Source organism: Brassica oleracea, chromosome C4, assembly GCF_000695525.1.
Source record: "Brassica oleracea var. oleracea cultivar TO1000 chromosome C4, BOL, whole genome shotgun sequence".
NCBI lineage: Eukaryota > Viridiplantae > Streptophyta > Magnoliopsida > Brassicales > Brassicaceae > Brassica > Brassica oleracea.
Genome location: NC_027751.1, coordinates 33,613,873 through 33,630,589, shown reverse-complemented (window position 1 = coordinate 33,630,589; position 16,717 = coordinate 33,613,873). Strand labels below are relative to the sequence as shown.

The window sequence follows — 16,717 nt, the reverse complement described above, 5'->3', positions numbered from 1 at the left end:
AAATAAAAATAATTTCTGATTTAAAAAAAAAAATAATAAAAAAACAAATGGTTATTTTCAAATAATGGATGTAATTTACATTATACTATCATTTAACAAGTATTAGATACGTTTTGATATATCATTATTTTCTATTTCCAGAAAAAAAAAATTGTTAAACATCAATATCATCTAGGTTAAGTATACTAATAGCACAAATTCAAACATCACAAAAATATTTACATAAACATTATAATACAATAATTTAATCAAAAAATACAATTCAAAAAACAATATTCAAAAGAATAGTTATATACTTAATATTTGAAAATCAAAGATATTTTAGCTAAAATTGTAATTACCTGGCCAAGGAGATTGACCATCTTTTCACGGATCGATCGATTGTTGAGCATGTGGTCGATCCGAAAATACTATGCAGTTTAATTAAATATCTAAAACATTTATTCCAACACTCAACATATAGTTTTGCTAAATATGATAACTAGATAGCCAACAAAATTACAAAAAAATATTTAAATAGTAAAAAATATGTTAATTTAACGTGTTAAAATTTAAAAATAATTTTTAATTATGACATGCATCTTAACATTTATATAAATATATATCATAACCTAAATATAAATAATTTAACAACTTAAATTGGAAAAAAGTAAAAATCCCGAGCGTAGCCCGGGTTAATCCCTAGTCTATATATATAAAGGAGAGTTGTCTCTCTCCTTAGGCTATCCAGCTCAGCAAAGAGGGATGGGCGTTATTCGACACGTGTCGGTACACCAAAACACTCGACGAAATCAACTTTTTTTCGTTTCCTCTACGTTTTTTCATTTGGGCTTTTTGTATTTATTTACAAGCCCATGTTCTATGTGCTGTAGCAGAAAATAAAGCTCAAGTTATGTAAAGTTGTCGTCTTAGACTCTTGGCGATCTCTGTCGCACCTGCTTTGGTAAACAAATCGTTACCACCTTTACACATCTCCAGCCCTCTACAATTAAGGAGAAAGTATTCAACTCTCTTCAACTTATTCCCTCTCCCAATTTTTTTTTATCTCTTTCAGATAACTTACATTGGTTACTATATATGGCCTCAGTTAATTGAAGAATACTGAACGTTCTAGATTCCTCTGGTTCAACATTCTCTGAAACCAGAAGTTAAGATCTCCTTGCGCGGGGGTGGTTGCAGCGCGGCGGTCTTGCCTTTCTGTCTATGCTGATGAAATGGAAAACTCTTCGATGTGTTGTTCCAAGCTCCCCAAAGCCTATGGCGGTAATTTAAGATTAAGATTAAGATTTTTTTAAAATATGAATGGAATCAGTGTGATTGATGTTCTTATTGGATTGATCATCATCTACTCCGACGTTAGATCGGTCTTTTTGGAATTTGTAATTGCTTATTATTGCAAGAGGGTAATTAATAATATAATGAGATTCCGGAAAATGCAGACTTCAAAAACACCCAGAGTACATCCCTAGAAAGGCTGATCAAAAAGGCTGATGGATTTGCAGAAGTCTTTCCAGGTACATACACTTAAGCAAAAGGCTATATATCTTTTACCACACATTCTATGTCTATATCGTATGGTTCATTTGCAGAGCATAAGTACGAGAATGTTAGTAGGCTGCAACAAAGGAACCATATGTGGTATGACAAGAGATGGTGTGAATGATACCCCAGCTCTCAAAAAGGCGGATATTTGGTATAGCTGTTGCTGGTCCTAATGATGCTGCAAGAGGCGTTTTTGATATTGTTCTCACAGAACCTGGACTGAGCGTTATCATCAGTGCAGTTCTTACCAGTAGAGCCATATTCCAAAGAATGAAAAACTACACTGTGAGTCAAAACTTTCATAAAGTTTTACACAGAGACACTAATTCAAATCTTGACATCGTCTTTCTGTGTCGATTTATGCGGTTTCAAACACGATACATATTGTGGTAAGTATACTTAGTAGATAGCACAAGATTTCATTTGGTTTTGATGGTTGCAATCCTAATCTAAAGCTATTGTAACATGGTGCAGTTTGGCTTCATGTTCATTGCTCTCCTATGGGAGTTTGATTTCACGCCTTTCATAGCAATCTTAAACAATGGTGAGGTTACATTATAGAGTATTTACTGCATTTAGTAGTGATTTTTTTTTTAATAAAAGCTAACAAAATCATTGCGCCTTATAGGAGCAATCATGACAATATCAAAGGACAACGTGAAGCCATCTCCACAGCCAGATAGCTGGAAACTCATAGAAATATTCTCGACTGGAGTCATGTTTCGAGGCTACCAGGCCTTGATGACTGTCGTTTTCTTCTGGGCGATGATAGACACTGATTGTTTTCTCGGTACATACTCTTATTCACAGTTTCTAATTCTAGGCCAGTTCAAAAAGCTAACTCTTTTGAGGGTTTACTTAGAACATGTTTGGTGTGAGACCATTGAGTCAACGTCCTGAACAAATCATGGCTGCTCTGTATCTACAAGTTAGCATCTCAGGTCAGGCTCTCATCTTCGTCACCAGGTCCCGTAGCTGGTCCTACGTCGAATCCCCTGGTCTTCTCTTACTTGGTGCATTTGTCATAGCTCAATTGGTATGTATGTATATATATAGTATAACAAATGCTTCCACTTAAATTATTTTCATGAAAACATAACAACAAGTATCATAGCCGTGTATTCTGTATACCCTCTCAGGTGGCGACATTGATAGCTGTTTACGCGAACTGGAGTTTTGCGCAGATAGAAGGAGCCGATTGGGGATGGGCTGGAGTGATCTGGCTATACCTCGCAATGTACATCCCTCTCGACTTGCTCAAGTTTTTGACCCGCTACGTTTTGAGTGGAAAAGCGTGGTTAAAATTTCTTGAAAACAAGGTATCCAATCAACATTAATCATATTCCGTAAGTGCTTAATCTGTGTAAAAGCTTGAGTTCTGTTTACGACAGCTCCTTCATTAATGTTGAAGTAGATGTTACAGATTTTGGCCTCTACAAATATTGAGAATGATTTTCCTAACCAGCTTGATTTTACTTCATTGATGCTTATCTTTCTCCAGTGATATGTGTGGTTCCTAATGTTTTTCCTGCATTTTTTTATTTGTCGTCCAGAGGCAATATTAGCTTTGTTCAGACAGCAAAGCCAAAGAACCTTGCCATTGCTTATAACTTCGCCAGAAGATTCTTTGGCACTAACCCAAATCTAGAGAGCTAGGCCAAGATGGCTACAGCGACACAAGTTGTGCAAGCCGCTAAACGCAACATGACTGATGAAACCAAGCTTAACTGCGACTTAAGAAACCCGTTTGTGATATGTGGGTTAACTTATATCCTGATCGGCACTAACCCAAATCTAGAGAGCTAGGCCAAGATGGCTACAGCGACACAAGTTGTGCAAGCCGCTAAACGCAACATGACTGATGAAACCAAGCTTAACTGCGACTTAAGACGGAACTGGCGTAGTCATTGGCGTAGACGGAACTGGTCTGCTCGCTCTGCTCTACGTTTCAAGTCCGGTGATTAATTCAGATCGGTAACTTTGAGAGTATGTGGTTTTCTACCTCTGTGGATGAGGTCAAGTAAAAGTGACTTTAAACATAGAAAAAAATTGATTTGCCAGAGTTATATACATATTCCACAATTTGTAAATTGTGAATGATGTAGCTAGGACTATAATCTACCACCTTAACTAGAACTATTAACTCTATTAATCTATTATATATTTTGAAAATAAAAACAGTTTTGAAATGAATTCATTACGGTAGAGTAGAGGAACGTGCATACATATAAATATATATATACACACACTTGGTATTGCATAAATAAAATATACAGATATTAGCTTCCTCTTCATCTTTTTTTTAAGCGTAACATATATAGATCATAGATTTATGAGTATTGTATAACTATGGTAGACAGAGGGGCATCAGTGTGATGCACTACTTGACTTCTAGACTGCTAATTGTTTCCTTAAGATTTGGCTTATTTATTTTTGTAAGATTGTTTTAATTCGACCGCAAAAATCAGTTACAATCAAACCCAATTAATTATAATGTTTTAAAAGACATTTTAAAATGGAAAGATGGCAGACTTGGGAAGTCTCATGATTAGTCCTAAGCATTCGGTTCTCGGTCCTAAGCATTTAGGATATGTTAGGGTATTAAGAAAATTTCGTTCGTTTCTGGTTTGATTTTTTTTTTTGTCTTCGATTTGTTCAGGTAACAAAGTTATGAACCGGATAATATCCGAGATAATTAAGATCCCGTTTGGCTCCGGATTTTTGGTTAATTCGGGTTAAAAAGTCATAAAATTCGAGTTTTGGATTAAATATCAGATTTTCAGGTTTTCAAATAAAAATTTAGATAATTCAGATTAATTTAAAATTGGTATGGTTTAGCAAAATTATTCTGGTAATTCAGTTTTCGGGTATTTCAGATCTTAAATAGTATTTTGAATTATTTTATTATTTTAAAACAAAATATAGTTGATATTTATAAGTCTATAAATTTTATTTTAGAAATTTGGGTTCCAGTTAGGTTCAGGTTCCTTGGTTCTAGAAATATAGGATCGCTTTGATAATTGGTAGGATCCAAACCCGAACTGAACTTTTTTTTGGTTCGGTTCTGTTCTTCGGTTTCGGATAAATGTGCACATACCTATTCATTAACATATGTTCGCTTCATTGGTTTTGTATTTGATTTCCGGCTTCCGCTATGAACCAATTATTCTCTAATCAATGACTTTTAACATATTTATATAAATGCTACGTAATATGCAGTGAAAAGCCTAAATATCAAATTCATATAAAAATTATAATTATAATTAATCCGTCGACTTTAAAACATAACTAATATTAGAAAACCGGCGCCGGAAAACCCCTAGTATCTCATATGAGAAACAAATTTAGATAAAAATAACGTTAAGCAATCAATCAAATATTGTCCCTAACAATTTTTTTCTCTAAACCTTCCCCTCCTCAAAAACAGAGTATACCTTTGAAACCCATTTGCTCTGTTTTTTCATTTTTTTTTTTAAAAAGCTCTCTTTGGCCTTTTGTTACTTATGTTGCCTCGTTCTAAGCCGTCAGATGATCTACCATCTTAGCCGTAGGATTGTAGAATCAAAAGGCTAGAGACTGGAATTTGAACTGCGAGTGGAACCTGAGTTGATAAACACAGGAGTCTCTCTAGGGGACTGGGACGTGGCCCCACGTGTGTTGGCACTGTTTCCCATGTCTTTTGTCTTGTGGAGAAGAAATGTTCCTGATAAAATGATCACAAAGCCACATAGCTCGGTGGCAATTTGCAATCCGCTCTGAGAAGCCCAGTCCTGTAACCATAAATAGATGATGATGATGTCCTTAGATACAAATAATAGTCTTTTAGTATATGATCAGTTCAGCATCTTTACCTTGAACATGATCATACTAGCTAAGATGGTGAACGTTGTAAACATAACGTAGTACACTGGAGATATGACTGCGGTGTTGAAATTATCTAGGGCCTGCAAAGATGAAAACAAACTTGAGTGTTTTTTTTTTTGGGAACAATGTTGGATCTTCTTCTTGTTGTTGTTACCTTGTTCAAGTAGTTGATTTGCAAAAGGCAACATATGGTCACTACTATGATGAAGATCCATGCGTGGAAGAACTTGAACTGGTTCATCCCGGAAAACGTCAGCTTTATGGCGATGGCCACGGCTTTCACACTCATAACCTAACAAGAGAGACAGAGACACTTACATAAAAAAAAACTATGAGATGGCTCAAGAAATAGATAGAAGAAACTTACAGTAAGAGAACCCATTAATGAGCAAATCCCAACGTATACTATCATATGCGTCTTCCCATAACGCGGCTCGTAGTAGAAGATTAGAGCAAGTACCACAACTATCACCACAGCAGAGTACGCAAGGAAGCCTGGTCAAGACATTCAAACAATATATAACATGTTTCAGTCTAATTCGAGAATCTATGTTGTTTGACAACTTTTTGTATACCTGGTTCGGTAGCAAGGTACCATACTTGCTTGACTGATTCAATGTCCTGCTCGTGAGGTGCATGTAAGACAATCGTTGTGGATCCAACAACACAGAGGACGCAGCCAAGTATACCAAACATATGCAACTTCTCTTGCAAAATAAAATGTGCCAGCACTGAACTGCATACCACGGTTTCTGTTTTCAGTAAACTTTGTTGGTTTAAGAAAGATAGATTAGGCATAGTGGATACAGATACCTGAAAATGATACTTAGCGCTCCCAAAGGTGTCACTAGAATAGCAGGTGCGAATGCATAAGCTGCAAAGTTTGCTATCTCCCCAACAATCACTGCAATTAAGATCGTAACAATCATATTACTCTATGCTTATCTCCTTATTCCCGGAGAAACGGCTTACAATGAACCAGATTATTACAAAATGTGTGGTTCAGATCAATCTAATGATGTTACTAATCCAAGCTATCATAAGTTCTGTCATACGGAATCATGATGTTTCAGTATAAAACCAAAACTTTGATGGTTATAAACAGAAACCACGAATGTAAATGTTGTTGACTAATCATCAGATAATAGACATTCTCTTGGTAATAAAGAGATCCAAATCACGTCCCCAGCACACACAATATTTAACTTTGATCAGCATCAATTATGTCAAAGCTATTAACATTCAAACATCTCATAATGATCAGAATCAGTTATGTGCTTCTGATCAAACTCATAAACATGTCTAGCTAGATATTTTGATCAGAACTTACTAGTTATCATCCCAGCCCACCACCAGGGTTCACATAAGTACCCATACCCTCCTTCCCCTGTGATCAAGAAGAAGAAGAAGAAGAAAGATCAGTTAAACAAATAAGAGTAAATTTTGAAGAGCAAGAGTCTATAAGTCAGAACCTGCTCTGGGTCCGCTGACACCAGCCTTCTTGAGACCTTTTTTCTTGATGATGAAGCTAGAACCGATGAATATACTGGAAGACACAGCTAAAATGAGTCCGTGTATATTATCAGGTGACATCTCCTCCATCTTTTATGATGTTTTATAGTTTGCTTTTAAACAAATTTCAGATGAGTTCAGGTTTCTTAGAGATGAAGGCTCCACTCCCAGATAGCTTTACTGTCTCTACACACAAAAACAAAGAAGAATCAGAAGAGAGTAGTCCCACTCAAACAATCTATGTTTATAATCAAGAATCAACACGACTCATATATATATATATATATATATATATATATATATATATATTCCGAAACGATTACTGAAATATTTAGCAATTGACTTGACCAATCATAGAACAATAGATTCTAAAAAGGAGAAAATCTTATGAAACTATAGATACTGATAAAGAAAAATATAAAAATTTCAGAAAAAAATTGATAACCAGACAAATGGCAACAAATAGAATAATACAAAAAAAACGCAGAAATGGAAGCAAGGAAGGAGACAAATCTAGACAAAAAATCAAAAGATGCCTTATGAAACAGAAAATCTAAGGATCTGTTCACGGATTGTTCATGAATCTACACGAATGGGAGAAAAAACTAGCTTTTTATACGTTACATTTGCTCACCACATCAAACTAACATTTACTTGTCCTCCGATTAAAAAAAAATATTCTCAGTAACGGAGGCAAGAAAAGGACTTAGATCAAAACTTTTACACGCGATTTTAACCATTAGGGAGGAACAAAAAATATCTAAGTAAGTTACAAAAAAAAAAAAAAAAAAAAAAAAAAAAAAAAAAAAAAAAAATCTAAGTAGCAATATAGAATATTCGATTTCGCATCTCACCTTTTTCATTTTCCTACACCAACACACAAAAATCTCAAGTCTCACACGTAATTGTGATTTTCCTTTTGAAATGAATTGTGAAATTTAGGGTTTTTTTTTTGTGGAGGTGAATCCGAAGAGAGACAGATTGAGATACTTAAAGGTAACTAAAATTATGGGAGCATGTGAAACAAACCAAACAACACTCGTTATATTACAACAACTAACACATTAGAGTTACTTACAACCTTTTACATTTAGGTCCTTCTGTTCAACTGTTTTAGTTTTTTTGATTCAGAACTTTTGTTCACTCTGATTATACTCAAGAAAGAAAAGAAAAAAACACCAATTCCGACAAACAGAATTTTCCACAACAATTATAAAATTGTGTGTTTCCATAAAATCTTTGCATAGCAAATTCTTACGACACTAAAATATTAATCCCAAAACAACATGGAGGCGATTGATATATCAATAGATATCATCAGGCAAATGATGCTTATATTTAACATTATCTCCAACCCACCACTATATTTGCCACTTTAGTAACATTTAGGAGGGTGTATTGAATTGTGAATTTTAAAGTGTTTTAGTTTTATTTCAAAATCTCATGTTATTCAACTAATGATTTCTAAAAAAAATCCCAAATCATGTGTTATTGAATATGACATTTGAGTAGAGTCATTAGAAATGGCTTGCAATCCACTGTTATTCAATAAGTACTTTATAAAAACCAAATCAAATCTCCTGTTATTCAAAGAAATGCAAATTTGAAAAGAGAAATCTATGAAGAGGATTTTATGCAAGCTTTTCTTCATTTTTAAGTCAAAACCATCGTTATAGAAATCACACCTCTATAGTTGTTATTTGGAAAGATCCAATATTAATATTAAAAATTAGCCAGAGAAAATTACAATCAACATCCCTGAATGATACGAGCCCACCAACGTCTCTCCTTCGAGTAAATTCCTCTTCGTACACCTAATTTAGAAATCTTGACAATGTCTCTCTGCACTTTGCTCTCACAAGCACGACAGTCAGGACTGATGTCGATTTGGGTTTCCGACAAGGTGGCGTCGTCTCGCATGTACTGCCCATTTCCGTATATAATGGAGCTTTTGTGAGATTTGAATTAAGTTTTGCAATACGAATACCATTATGCCATATCTACGATTATCACTCTTTATAAAAGGGATTCTTGGATCAACAATTGTTGTTGTGAGGAGATATGATGCTTTTGATGTTGTTAAAACGTACATAAGGTTTAAAATCACTCATTTATTGTCGGTTTTATGTTGATGGAATTAACAAAGAAGGCTAAAAAAATTTGTGGTGGGGAAGTGTTTAAAAGCTTAAAGCATGAAGTTAACTGAAGGTTTCCTAGGGACGCTTGCTAATGTCAATTTGATTCAGGTCTCCGTGTTTATTGTTAGAAGTTTCTTCTAATTAGCTGAAAGGGTTTATGTATGGAATCACTGTTTTTTGTTGTTGCAGGGATATGTAATGACTGAATCAATGCTCAAAAGCTTTAGAAAGTATTCTTATGTGAGACTACTTTTTCTTTTGTACATCTTAAGACTATTTGCTCCAAATATGCAAACTAAGGTAATAGATAGGTGCTTTGGTTCTTTCCTTCCACTAGAAAACAGAAGAGAGCTAGAGCTACGTTTTCTTGCTTTAAGAGCATAAATAGGTCTTTTTGAATGATCTATCATTCCAAAACCAAAACGTGAAGATGTAACTATTTTTGTAGAAAGGGTTGTCATTAATATTGAATTTAGAACCAAACTTATAGAGCAAAAGAAAGTAACAGAGAAATTAAGCATAGAAGCTCTGATCGACAAGATCAAATCCCCAACCAAAGAAATTACCAAACCAACGAAACAACCCTTCACGTTTTTAAGAAAATAAATCAAAATACCACTGATATAAAGTACTCTGAAATTTGAGAGGAAATCTCAATTAAAATCACCAGTTTTTTTTTGGTTTTTGTAAATCCCACCTATATCAACGAGATTTACTCTGAACCACTTTAAACCTCTAGATCTTCTTAAATCCGTGCAAACATTTAAAATCCACGGTTCAATACACTCTCCTTAGAGTTAAAATTACTCCAATCCATTTATATTTTTTCTTCTAAAATAAAAATTGATTTTTAGAGAAAAAATAGCATTCCTCTATATTTTATTATATATTTGAAAATCACTATTTTTAAAAAATATTTAAGAATCAATTTCATTTCTATTATAGAATTTATTTATTTCAGAGAAAAATAACAAAATACATTAGAAATGGTCTAAAGATAGTAATGAAAGATCTCCATGAATCAGACATGTCTATATGAAATAAAAATATGGCCGATTTAATGAGTCAATTGGTTCATAATACAAAAAGAATATGGATATTAACAATCCACACAATACACCATGCACATAGGCTATTGCAGCTACAGATCAACCCAATGCTTGATTATTTTTTCTTCGTCTTCTTGATCTTGCTTTGTTGCTTCTTCTACTTCTCCTCCTCTATCTTGTGTTTCTTGGAGAGGCACACAGCACAATCGAGATTATTTGACATATTTGTGAAAGAAGAACTATATTGGCTTGGAATCTGAGTGCCTTGTGGTATTGAACCTTCAAATATGTTGTAAGAGAAGTTCATCCGTGCTGGAAACATGAGTTTTCTAAGCTTTAGCGGAATTTTGCCAGACAATCAGTTTTGAGAGAGATCCAATTTTTGGAGATTAGTCTAGTTTGACACTGATTGCGGAATGTGACATGTAAAAACGTTGTTTGACATGTTGAGCAAAAACATTCCTTGAGAAAACCGAGAGACATCAATAGTTTTGTCCCAACCAGCTCCACATTCACTCCTTTGTTCTGTCATACCAATCTATGATAGTAAGTATTCTGAGATTAGAAGTCCTACAAACTCGATGATATTGCACTCCAATCAACAAAGTAATTTGCTGGCAAGACTCCAATGAAATAGTTTTATGAATGTCAAATGTTTTGAAGTATGGTAAAACTCAAAGAATCTATAGGAGGAAATATTGACACATAGAACTCGTTAGAACGAATGACAAGAATCTGCGGACTGGGGAAAAAATCTTAACCATAATTAATGAAAACATGTCATTGAATCTGCGGACTGGGGCAACAAATACTTGGGAAGTTTCCTGATATCTGGTTGTGATCACCATTTAGTGATTACAAGTTACCACTGAATAATCCCTTCGGTAAACCGCCGGAGTGGTCAAGATACTGGAGCCCGACGGACTAGTTGCAATTTATATCATGGGACTATCCAGTCGAAATTGTTATCTCCTATGTACATTATCCAAAATTCAGATGAGAAGAATATACCCAATCACAAGAAGACCATGAAGCTGTTACTTCTTAGGTTAAGATAGGACAATGAAAGGATCATAAAGAGAGATGGTGGAACATATCAATGATATGAATTTCCATTTTACGTATAAACTCTATAAATGGTTACTCGATAAATTAATAAATTTCTCTATTCTATTTTTCAGTGGAACCAGTGTAAAATATGACATAATTCGATAAATTATTAATAATATTTTAAAACTACATAGGTAAATATAAGATCTTATTAAGACTATAAATTAATAATTAATATATATAAATTATAAATAAACATATATATATATATATTAATTTTATAATGAATTCATCTTCAATTTTATTTTCATTTTAATATTGTGATGTTATTTTCTCGAATTACATATAAAAATGCATTTGTATTCTATGATACATATTTAAGGTACCTAAAATATATCAAATAATATAGTAAAATATATGAAATTAAAATCTAAATTGTTTAGTCAATATATAATATCGTGAAATAATTTTTATTGTATAGATAAAATATCTTTAAAATCTAAATAAATTAAAGAATTTTTAAATTAATAATTTTATAAAATTAATAAATTATCATAGTTTTGAGACTATTAAGTTGTAGAGTTCTGGCTGTATATAAAAATACTATAGTTTGGAGAGGCTACTAATGTTAGATGGGATCGTACCTTTGATTTAATAATATAATTCAATTCTTATTATTAATTAGTTCAAAATTGTAATTAAAGATAAATATTGTTATAGGCATATATATATATATTCCATTTAATTTCTGTAGCTATATTAGATACATGAACAACTACGTCAAAAATTTTACATACTAAATTTTACAGTTTACAGTATAAATTCTACGACTACATCATAACAAATCACTCCTGTGGTACCCATTTTTATGCAGGATGTATTATTTTATGGCTAACACCATGCCTTAATAAATTAAATTGATGTTAACAGAAATTATAAGCTCATATGTTTAAATGCTTACAACATTTCCAACTCATCTCTAAGATAGGACAAAATAAAGATAAGATCTTGTTTCAATGTATTCAATGTTATATTTCCTTCTATTTCTAGAGGAATGTTAGATTTATTTCTAAATATAAAAGAAAATAGTTTTTTTTCTATAAATGGAAGAATATATAACATTCTTATTCTATATAAATGGAAGAAAATATAACACTCTTATTCTATCTTAGAAACCTAAAAAAAAAGAATGAGTTGGATATGGTGTTAGATATGTTCATGAAAACATTAAAATCTCTTCATTTTTTCAAACATTGGATAACACAGTACCATCATCATATCATCATATAATATTCAATTCTATTACATATGATGATCAACTACCTCCAACATATGCAATATTGATGAACAATTACACGGATAAGGATTCCACGATAAAAAGCACTCCTAAACACTTGGATCAACAGATCGTTCTGCATGTACGACATTCTCGATGGGCATGCTCTCTTTGCAGCAGACGACCACAACGAACGGCTCTGCGTACAGTATTCTGGAACCTTCGATAAATTTTGCATCATATAATCTTCAAAAAATTGCATAGTTTGGGATTCTAACAACATATGTGGATTTACAAGCCTTTAAACCTTTTATTTGAATGTAAAAAAAACACTAAAATCTGTAATCCACTGATTTCAGAAACTTTATAATATTCATATTCAGTTTTTGTTATGCGTTTCATTATTGTATCCATTTTAATTCAGGATGCATATTTTATGGCTAAGATCATGTCTTAATAAATTAAATTGATGTTAATAGAAAAATATAAGAAAAATTGCAAAAAAAAACTAAGAAAGTTAAATAACTTAAGATTAAATTAAAAGTTCTCGAAGGGAAACCGAAAAACAGAGAGAGACACACCAGAAGTTGCAAAACAGAGAAAACAAGAACAAAGGAAAGACAACAACTTATGTAAAAGTTGGCAAATATTACATGCATGTAAATCTCTGGCCAACTCTACAACTTATTATTAAATTATAAAATGCTGAAAAATAAGAAAGTTGCAAGCAGATAAGACAAACTAGAGACCCGCCTCGGCCTCATCCTCAGCTTCATCCGCAGCTTCAGCCTTAGCCACAGCATTATCAGTCGCAGCAACACTTCCCGCAGCAAAAGAATCAACGAAGGATTTGTACACAGCCATCTCTCTCTTGTACCTCTCTATATCCTCAGCCCCCTTTTCTTGAAAACCCTATTTTGATAAATCATTCAAGAAAACAAAACCCCATTAAAACAAATATCATTCCTTATGTTTTAAGAGAGATTTCTACTTCGTTACCTCTCTATCAGATGGAGAGAGGTTCCTCCAATTGTTCCCGATCTCCTTGGTTAGGTAATGTTCCTGCCCAGCGTACGCAGCCTTAAGCCTCTTGTACTCCTCGGAGAAGAAGAAGTTATAGCCGCTTCTGGGGAACTTAGGGCGCAAAGAATACACATGAGACAGTTTTGCTTTCTTCTTGCGTCTTCGAGGAGTTTCGGGAGGAGCAGAGTGGTAAAGCACTCCTGTGAGCTCCTGTGATCCCATCTTTATGGTCACAAGATAGCCCTTATCAAACTTCCCATCGATGATCCCTTCAATCTTGGAGCCAAGTTGTATGCCTGAAAGTTTCATAACGAAAAATCTCAAGACTAATACAATTAATTAGACAGCTTGCATGTAAACTTGAGTACCTTTGTCATGTACACCGTCCTCGACAAGGCGCTTCACATCTTCTTCTGTAAAAACAGAAAAAAAAAAGGGAGAACAGATTTATATTGTTATTCTCAGAGTTAGACAAAAAAATGATTATTATAAATTAAAATGATTATTATAATTATTATTATCGGACCTCTCATGTTGTCTGAAGAAGAGCCATAAGCGGGAACCAGCTGAAATTGCGAATCAGTTAAAGTCTCATCGGTCGACATGATTTTTTTTTGGGTGACAAGAAGGTTAGAAATATTTTTGTCTACTGTTTGAACTTGCATGTTTGGGGTTTAATTTAAGGGAAAGCAATGCAATGTTTTCTTCAAATTTGATATCAGAGACTAGTATATACACTTTTTGGTTTATCTCCACCAAAGAATGACTTCATTTCTATTTTATATAGTCTTCGTATCAATAAATACATAAATTAAAATCTATGAATAATAATTGAGATATTGAATACATTTTTAATGGTTTTGGTAAATTTTAAAATATAATTATAATTTTTTGTCGGTATCGAAAAATTAGTCAAATGATTTATTTTTGTATTTGACCAAAAGATTTATCCTTATACGTATATTCTTAATTTTTTTTAGTAAACATAATTTCATTTGAAATAAAAATAACGCAACTAATTTAATTCTAAATATTTCAAAATTGTGTTAAAAAGGTAGAACTAAGTTAATAGTCAACATATAAATAAATAAATAAATTTAAATCTACATATAGTAATAGAGATATCTAATATATGTTAATGATTTTTTGGCAATATTTCAAAATATAATTATAAATTTTGTTGATATCGAAAAATTAGTCAAGTGATTAATATTGTATTTGACTAAGAATATTCTTTATATATACATATATTGAATTTTCTTAGTAAAGCTGATTTCATTTTAAGTGAAATAATGCAACTATTTTAAATCAAAATATTTAAATTTTTGTTAAAGATTTTAGATATGTGACAAATAGTCGCATATATAAATAAATAAATTTTAATCTGTAAAGAATTAGTAATAGAGATGTTGAATACATTTTAGTCATTTTTGGCAAAATTTTAAATATAATCAGTTGATAGATTTGTTTCGGTATTAACATGTGAATAAATTTTGTATTTGAACAAAATTAGCCATGTATATATATATTGATTAAAATAAAAACAATTATCACATTGAGTGGCGTTAGCTCAAATGAACAAACACTATAGGACAAGTTCAAAAGTTAATGATCGAGTGACGGTTGAGGTAAAACTAATATTATATACTAGGGTCGGCGCGGACTACGCCCAGGTTTTTGTTTAAATTTTAATTTTATTATATATTTTGTATATTTATTTTGATATATATAAATATTATAATCTATTATAAAATATAAGTAGCAATAAAATTATAATTTTTTAAAAATATTTGTTTTTAATCATATGAATCTCATAAATTTTAGTATCCAAATTTTTGATATTTTGTTTTGAAAATTATATTTAAGGTGATGAGCAAAACAAACCAAAATTGGTTAAATTTTAATTATGTGTTTGATTGGTTGCATTGTAGAAATGCTTCAATTCACTTGACTTTTTTTAATAAATGTTGTTTTCACATTAGTTTCTGAATAATTTGATTGATCATGCACTTTAAATTTACAACCCTATATATATATATATATCAGCGGTTTAAAAATTGTAATATTTTATATATTAAAAAAAATTGTAACTATGTCACTAAAAACTACAAACTAAATTATTACAACAAAATTTCTGCACTTACAACTCAACTAATCAGACCCATGATCTAAATATTTTTTTTATCTTACATATATAATTTTTGATGTAAAACTTTGTTAAATGTACAACCAATCATAAATAGTCGAACAATGGTGTTTCTGCAATGTATTATGTTAACATATCTTTTGATGTATTAATTAATTTTGTGTTGTGTATATTTTGTAGTTGTTAGCCTCTAAATAATTGATGTTCTTTTATCTTTTGAATGATATATTAATGGGATGTGAGTTTGAACTTAATTGGTGTGATTTGGGTGTACTATCATACAATGGTTTCACAACTTTACTTGTTTACAATAGTGAATTATTTTTATGCTAATATTTTCTTAAGTTTTTTTAAACTTGTAGGCTATCTATAGTTAGTTTTTATTTGTTTGTGTCTAAGTGCTCATTTTATTTTAGTTTAAAATGTTGGCCTATTGAACTCATAAGGTGAGATTTTTGTAATTTGTTTGACAAACAGTTTGAAACAAACAATTAAGTGCTCATCCAGTTTTAACAAAAAAATGGAAGTTTAGGGTTAACTCCATAGAGATTAAAATTCTGGGAAATTCTTAATTCACTTTTGAGAATTATAAATTTTCAATTGGCTTTATTTAATTCTGAATTTGTAAATATTGAGTTAGTCACTAAATTTATTTAAATTATTAATTTTTTTTTGTGTTCGTACTATTGGCCAAGTCTACTGAAAACAGTTAAAGATAGAAACTGAAATCATACGTGCAGTCGAGAGAGACAGTGTGGGGAACATAATTATTTGGTTTGAAATGAAAACAAACGGTTTTATAGAAATTGCACAGCTCGTCTCTTTCTTCATTCTCTCTTCATTGCTGATCCTTACTGCTCTAGTTCCCAACCCTTTAGTTGTTGTAGCTTCTGTTGTCATTATTCTTCTCATGAACCCAAGTTCCTGTTTTGAAACTGACTCCATCCATGAAAATGCTGGTCATAATCCCATGATTTCTCCAGTGTCAACTTCAGTCTTCAGCACCCCAATTAACATCATCAACTTAGACATCAAGACCAGAAATATGTACACATGAAGTTCTATTTATCTCTGCCCAATACACGATTTAGCGTTCTTGAATGCGTTTTCTCACACA

At 32.1% G+C, this 16,717-nt stretch overlaps 3 protein-coding genes and 1 long non-coding RNA gene across 9 annotated transcripts; 2 read left to right on the top strand and 2 right to left on the bottom strand.

The window, feature by feature from the left end:
* Nucleotides 1-913: 913 nt before the first annotated feature.
* Nucleotides 914-2,322, top strand: LOC106340850. The gene is made up of 6 exons (XR_001269526.1): nt 914-999; nt 1,088-1,263; nt 1,440-1,514; nt 1,590-1,931; nt 2,017-2,086; nt 2,171-2,322. It is a non-coding gene; the product is annotated as an uncharacterized LOC106340850 (long non-coding RNA).
* Nucleotides 2,323-2,407: 85 nt separating this feature from the next.
* LOC106340849 (ATPase 5, plasma membrane-type-like) lies at nt 2,408-3,321 on the top strand. Its single transcript, XM_013779680.1, has 3 exons — nt 2,408-2,578; nt 2,682-2,861; nt 3,096-3,321. The coding sequence occupies exons 1-3, from the start codon at nt 2,408-2,410 to the stop codon at nt 3,105-3,107; spliced, it is 363 nt and encodes a 120-aa protein (XP_013635134.1). The 3' UTR covers nt 3,108-3,321.
* Nucleotides 3,322-4,781: 1,460 nt separating this feature from the next.
* Nucleotides 4,782-7,916, bottom strand: LOC106337699 (probable magnesium transporter NIPA2). 5 transcript variants are annotated; one of them, XM_013776834.1, is made up of 9 exons: nt 7,773-7,916; nt 6,879-7,104; nt 6,737-6,793; nt 6,220-6,310; nt 5,982-6,142; nt 5,774-5,901; nt 5,561-5,698; nt 5,394-5,486; nt 4,782-5,312 (listed from the first exon to the last, which is right to left on the bottom strand). In XM_013776834.1, the coding sequence occupies exons 2-9, from the start codon at nt 7,006-7,008 to the stop codon at nt 5,112-5,114; spliced, it is 999 nt and encodes a 332-aa protein (XP_013632288.1). In that variant the 5' UTR covers nt 7,009-7,104; nt 7,773-7,916; the 3' UTR covers nt 4,782-5,111. The 5 variants fall into 5 exon arrangements, with proteins under 5 accessions (XP_013632288.1, XP_013632290.1, XP_013632291.1 ...); XM_013776836.1 differs by lacking the exon at nt 7,773-7,916 and adding an exon at nt 7,553-7,634; XM_013776837.1 differs by lacking the exon at nt 7,773-7,916 and adding an exon at nt 7,364-7,500.
* Nucleotides 7,917-12,955: 5,039 nt separating this feature from the next.
* On the bottom strand, nt 12,956-14,024 carry LOC106341118 (high mobility group B protein 10-like). 2 transcript variants are annotated; one of them, XM_013779936.1, is made up of 3 exons: nt 13,981-14,024; nt 13,431-13,867; nt 12,956-13,343 (listed from the first exon to the last, which is right to left on the bottom strand). In XM_013779936.1, exons 2-3 carry the CDS (start codon nt 13,761-13,763, stop codon nt 13,173-13,175), a joined length of 504 nt encoding a protein of 167 aa, XP_013635390.1. In that variant the 5' UTR covers nt 13,764-13,867; nt 13,981-14,024; the 3' UTR covers nt 12,956-13,172. The 2 variants fall into 2 exon arrangements, with proteins under 2 accessions (XP_013635390.1, XP_013635391.1); XM_013779937.1 differs by lacking the exon at nt 13,981-14,024 and having other exon boundaries at nt 13,431-13,906.
* Nucleotides 14,025-16,717: the final 2,693 nt, after the last annotated feature.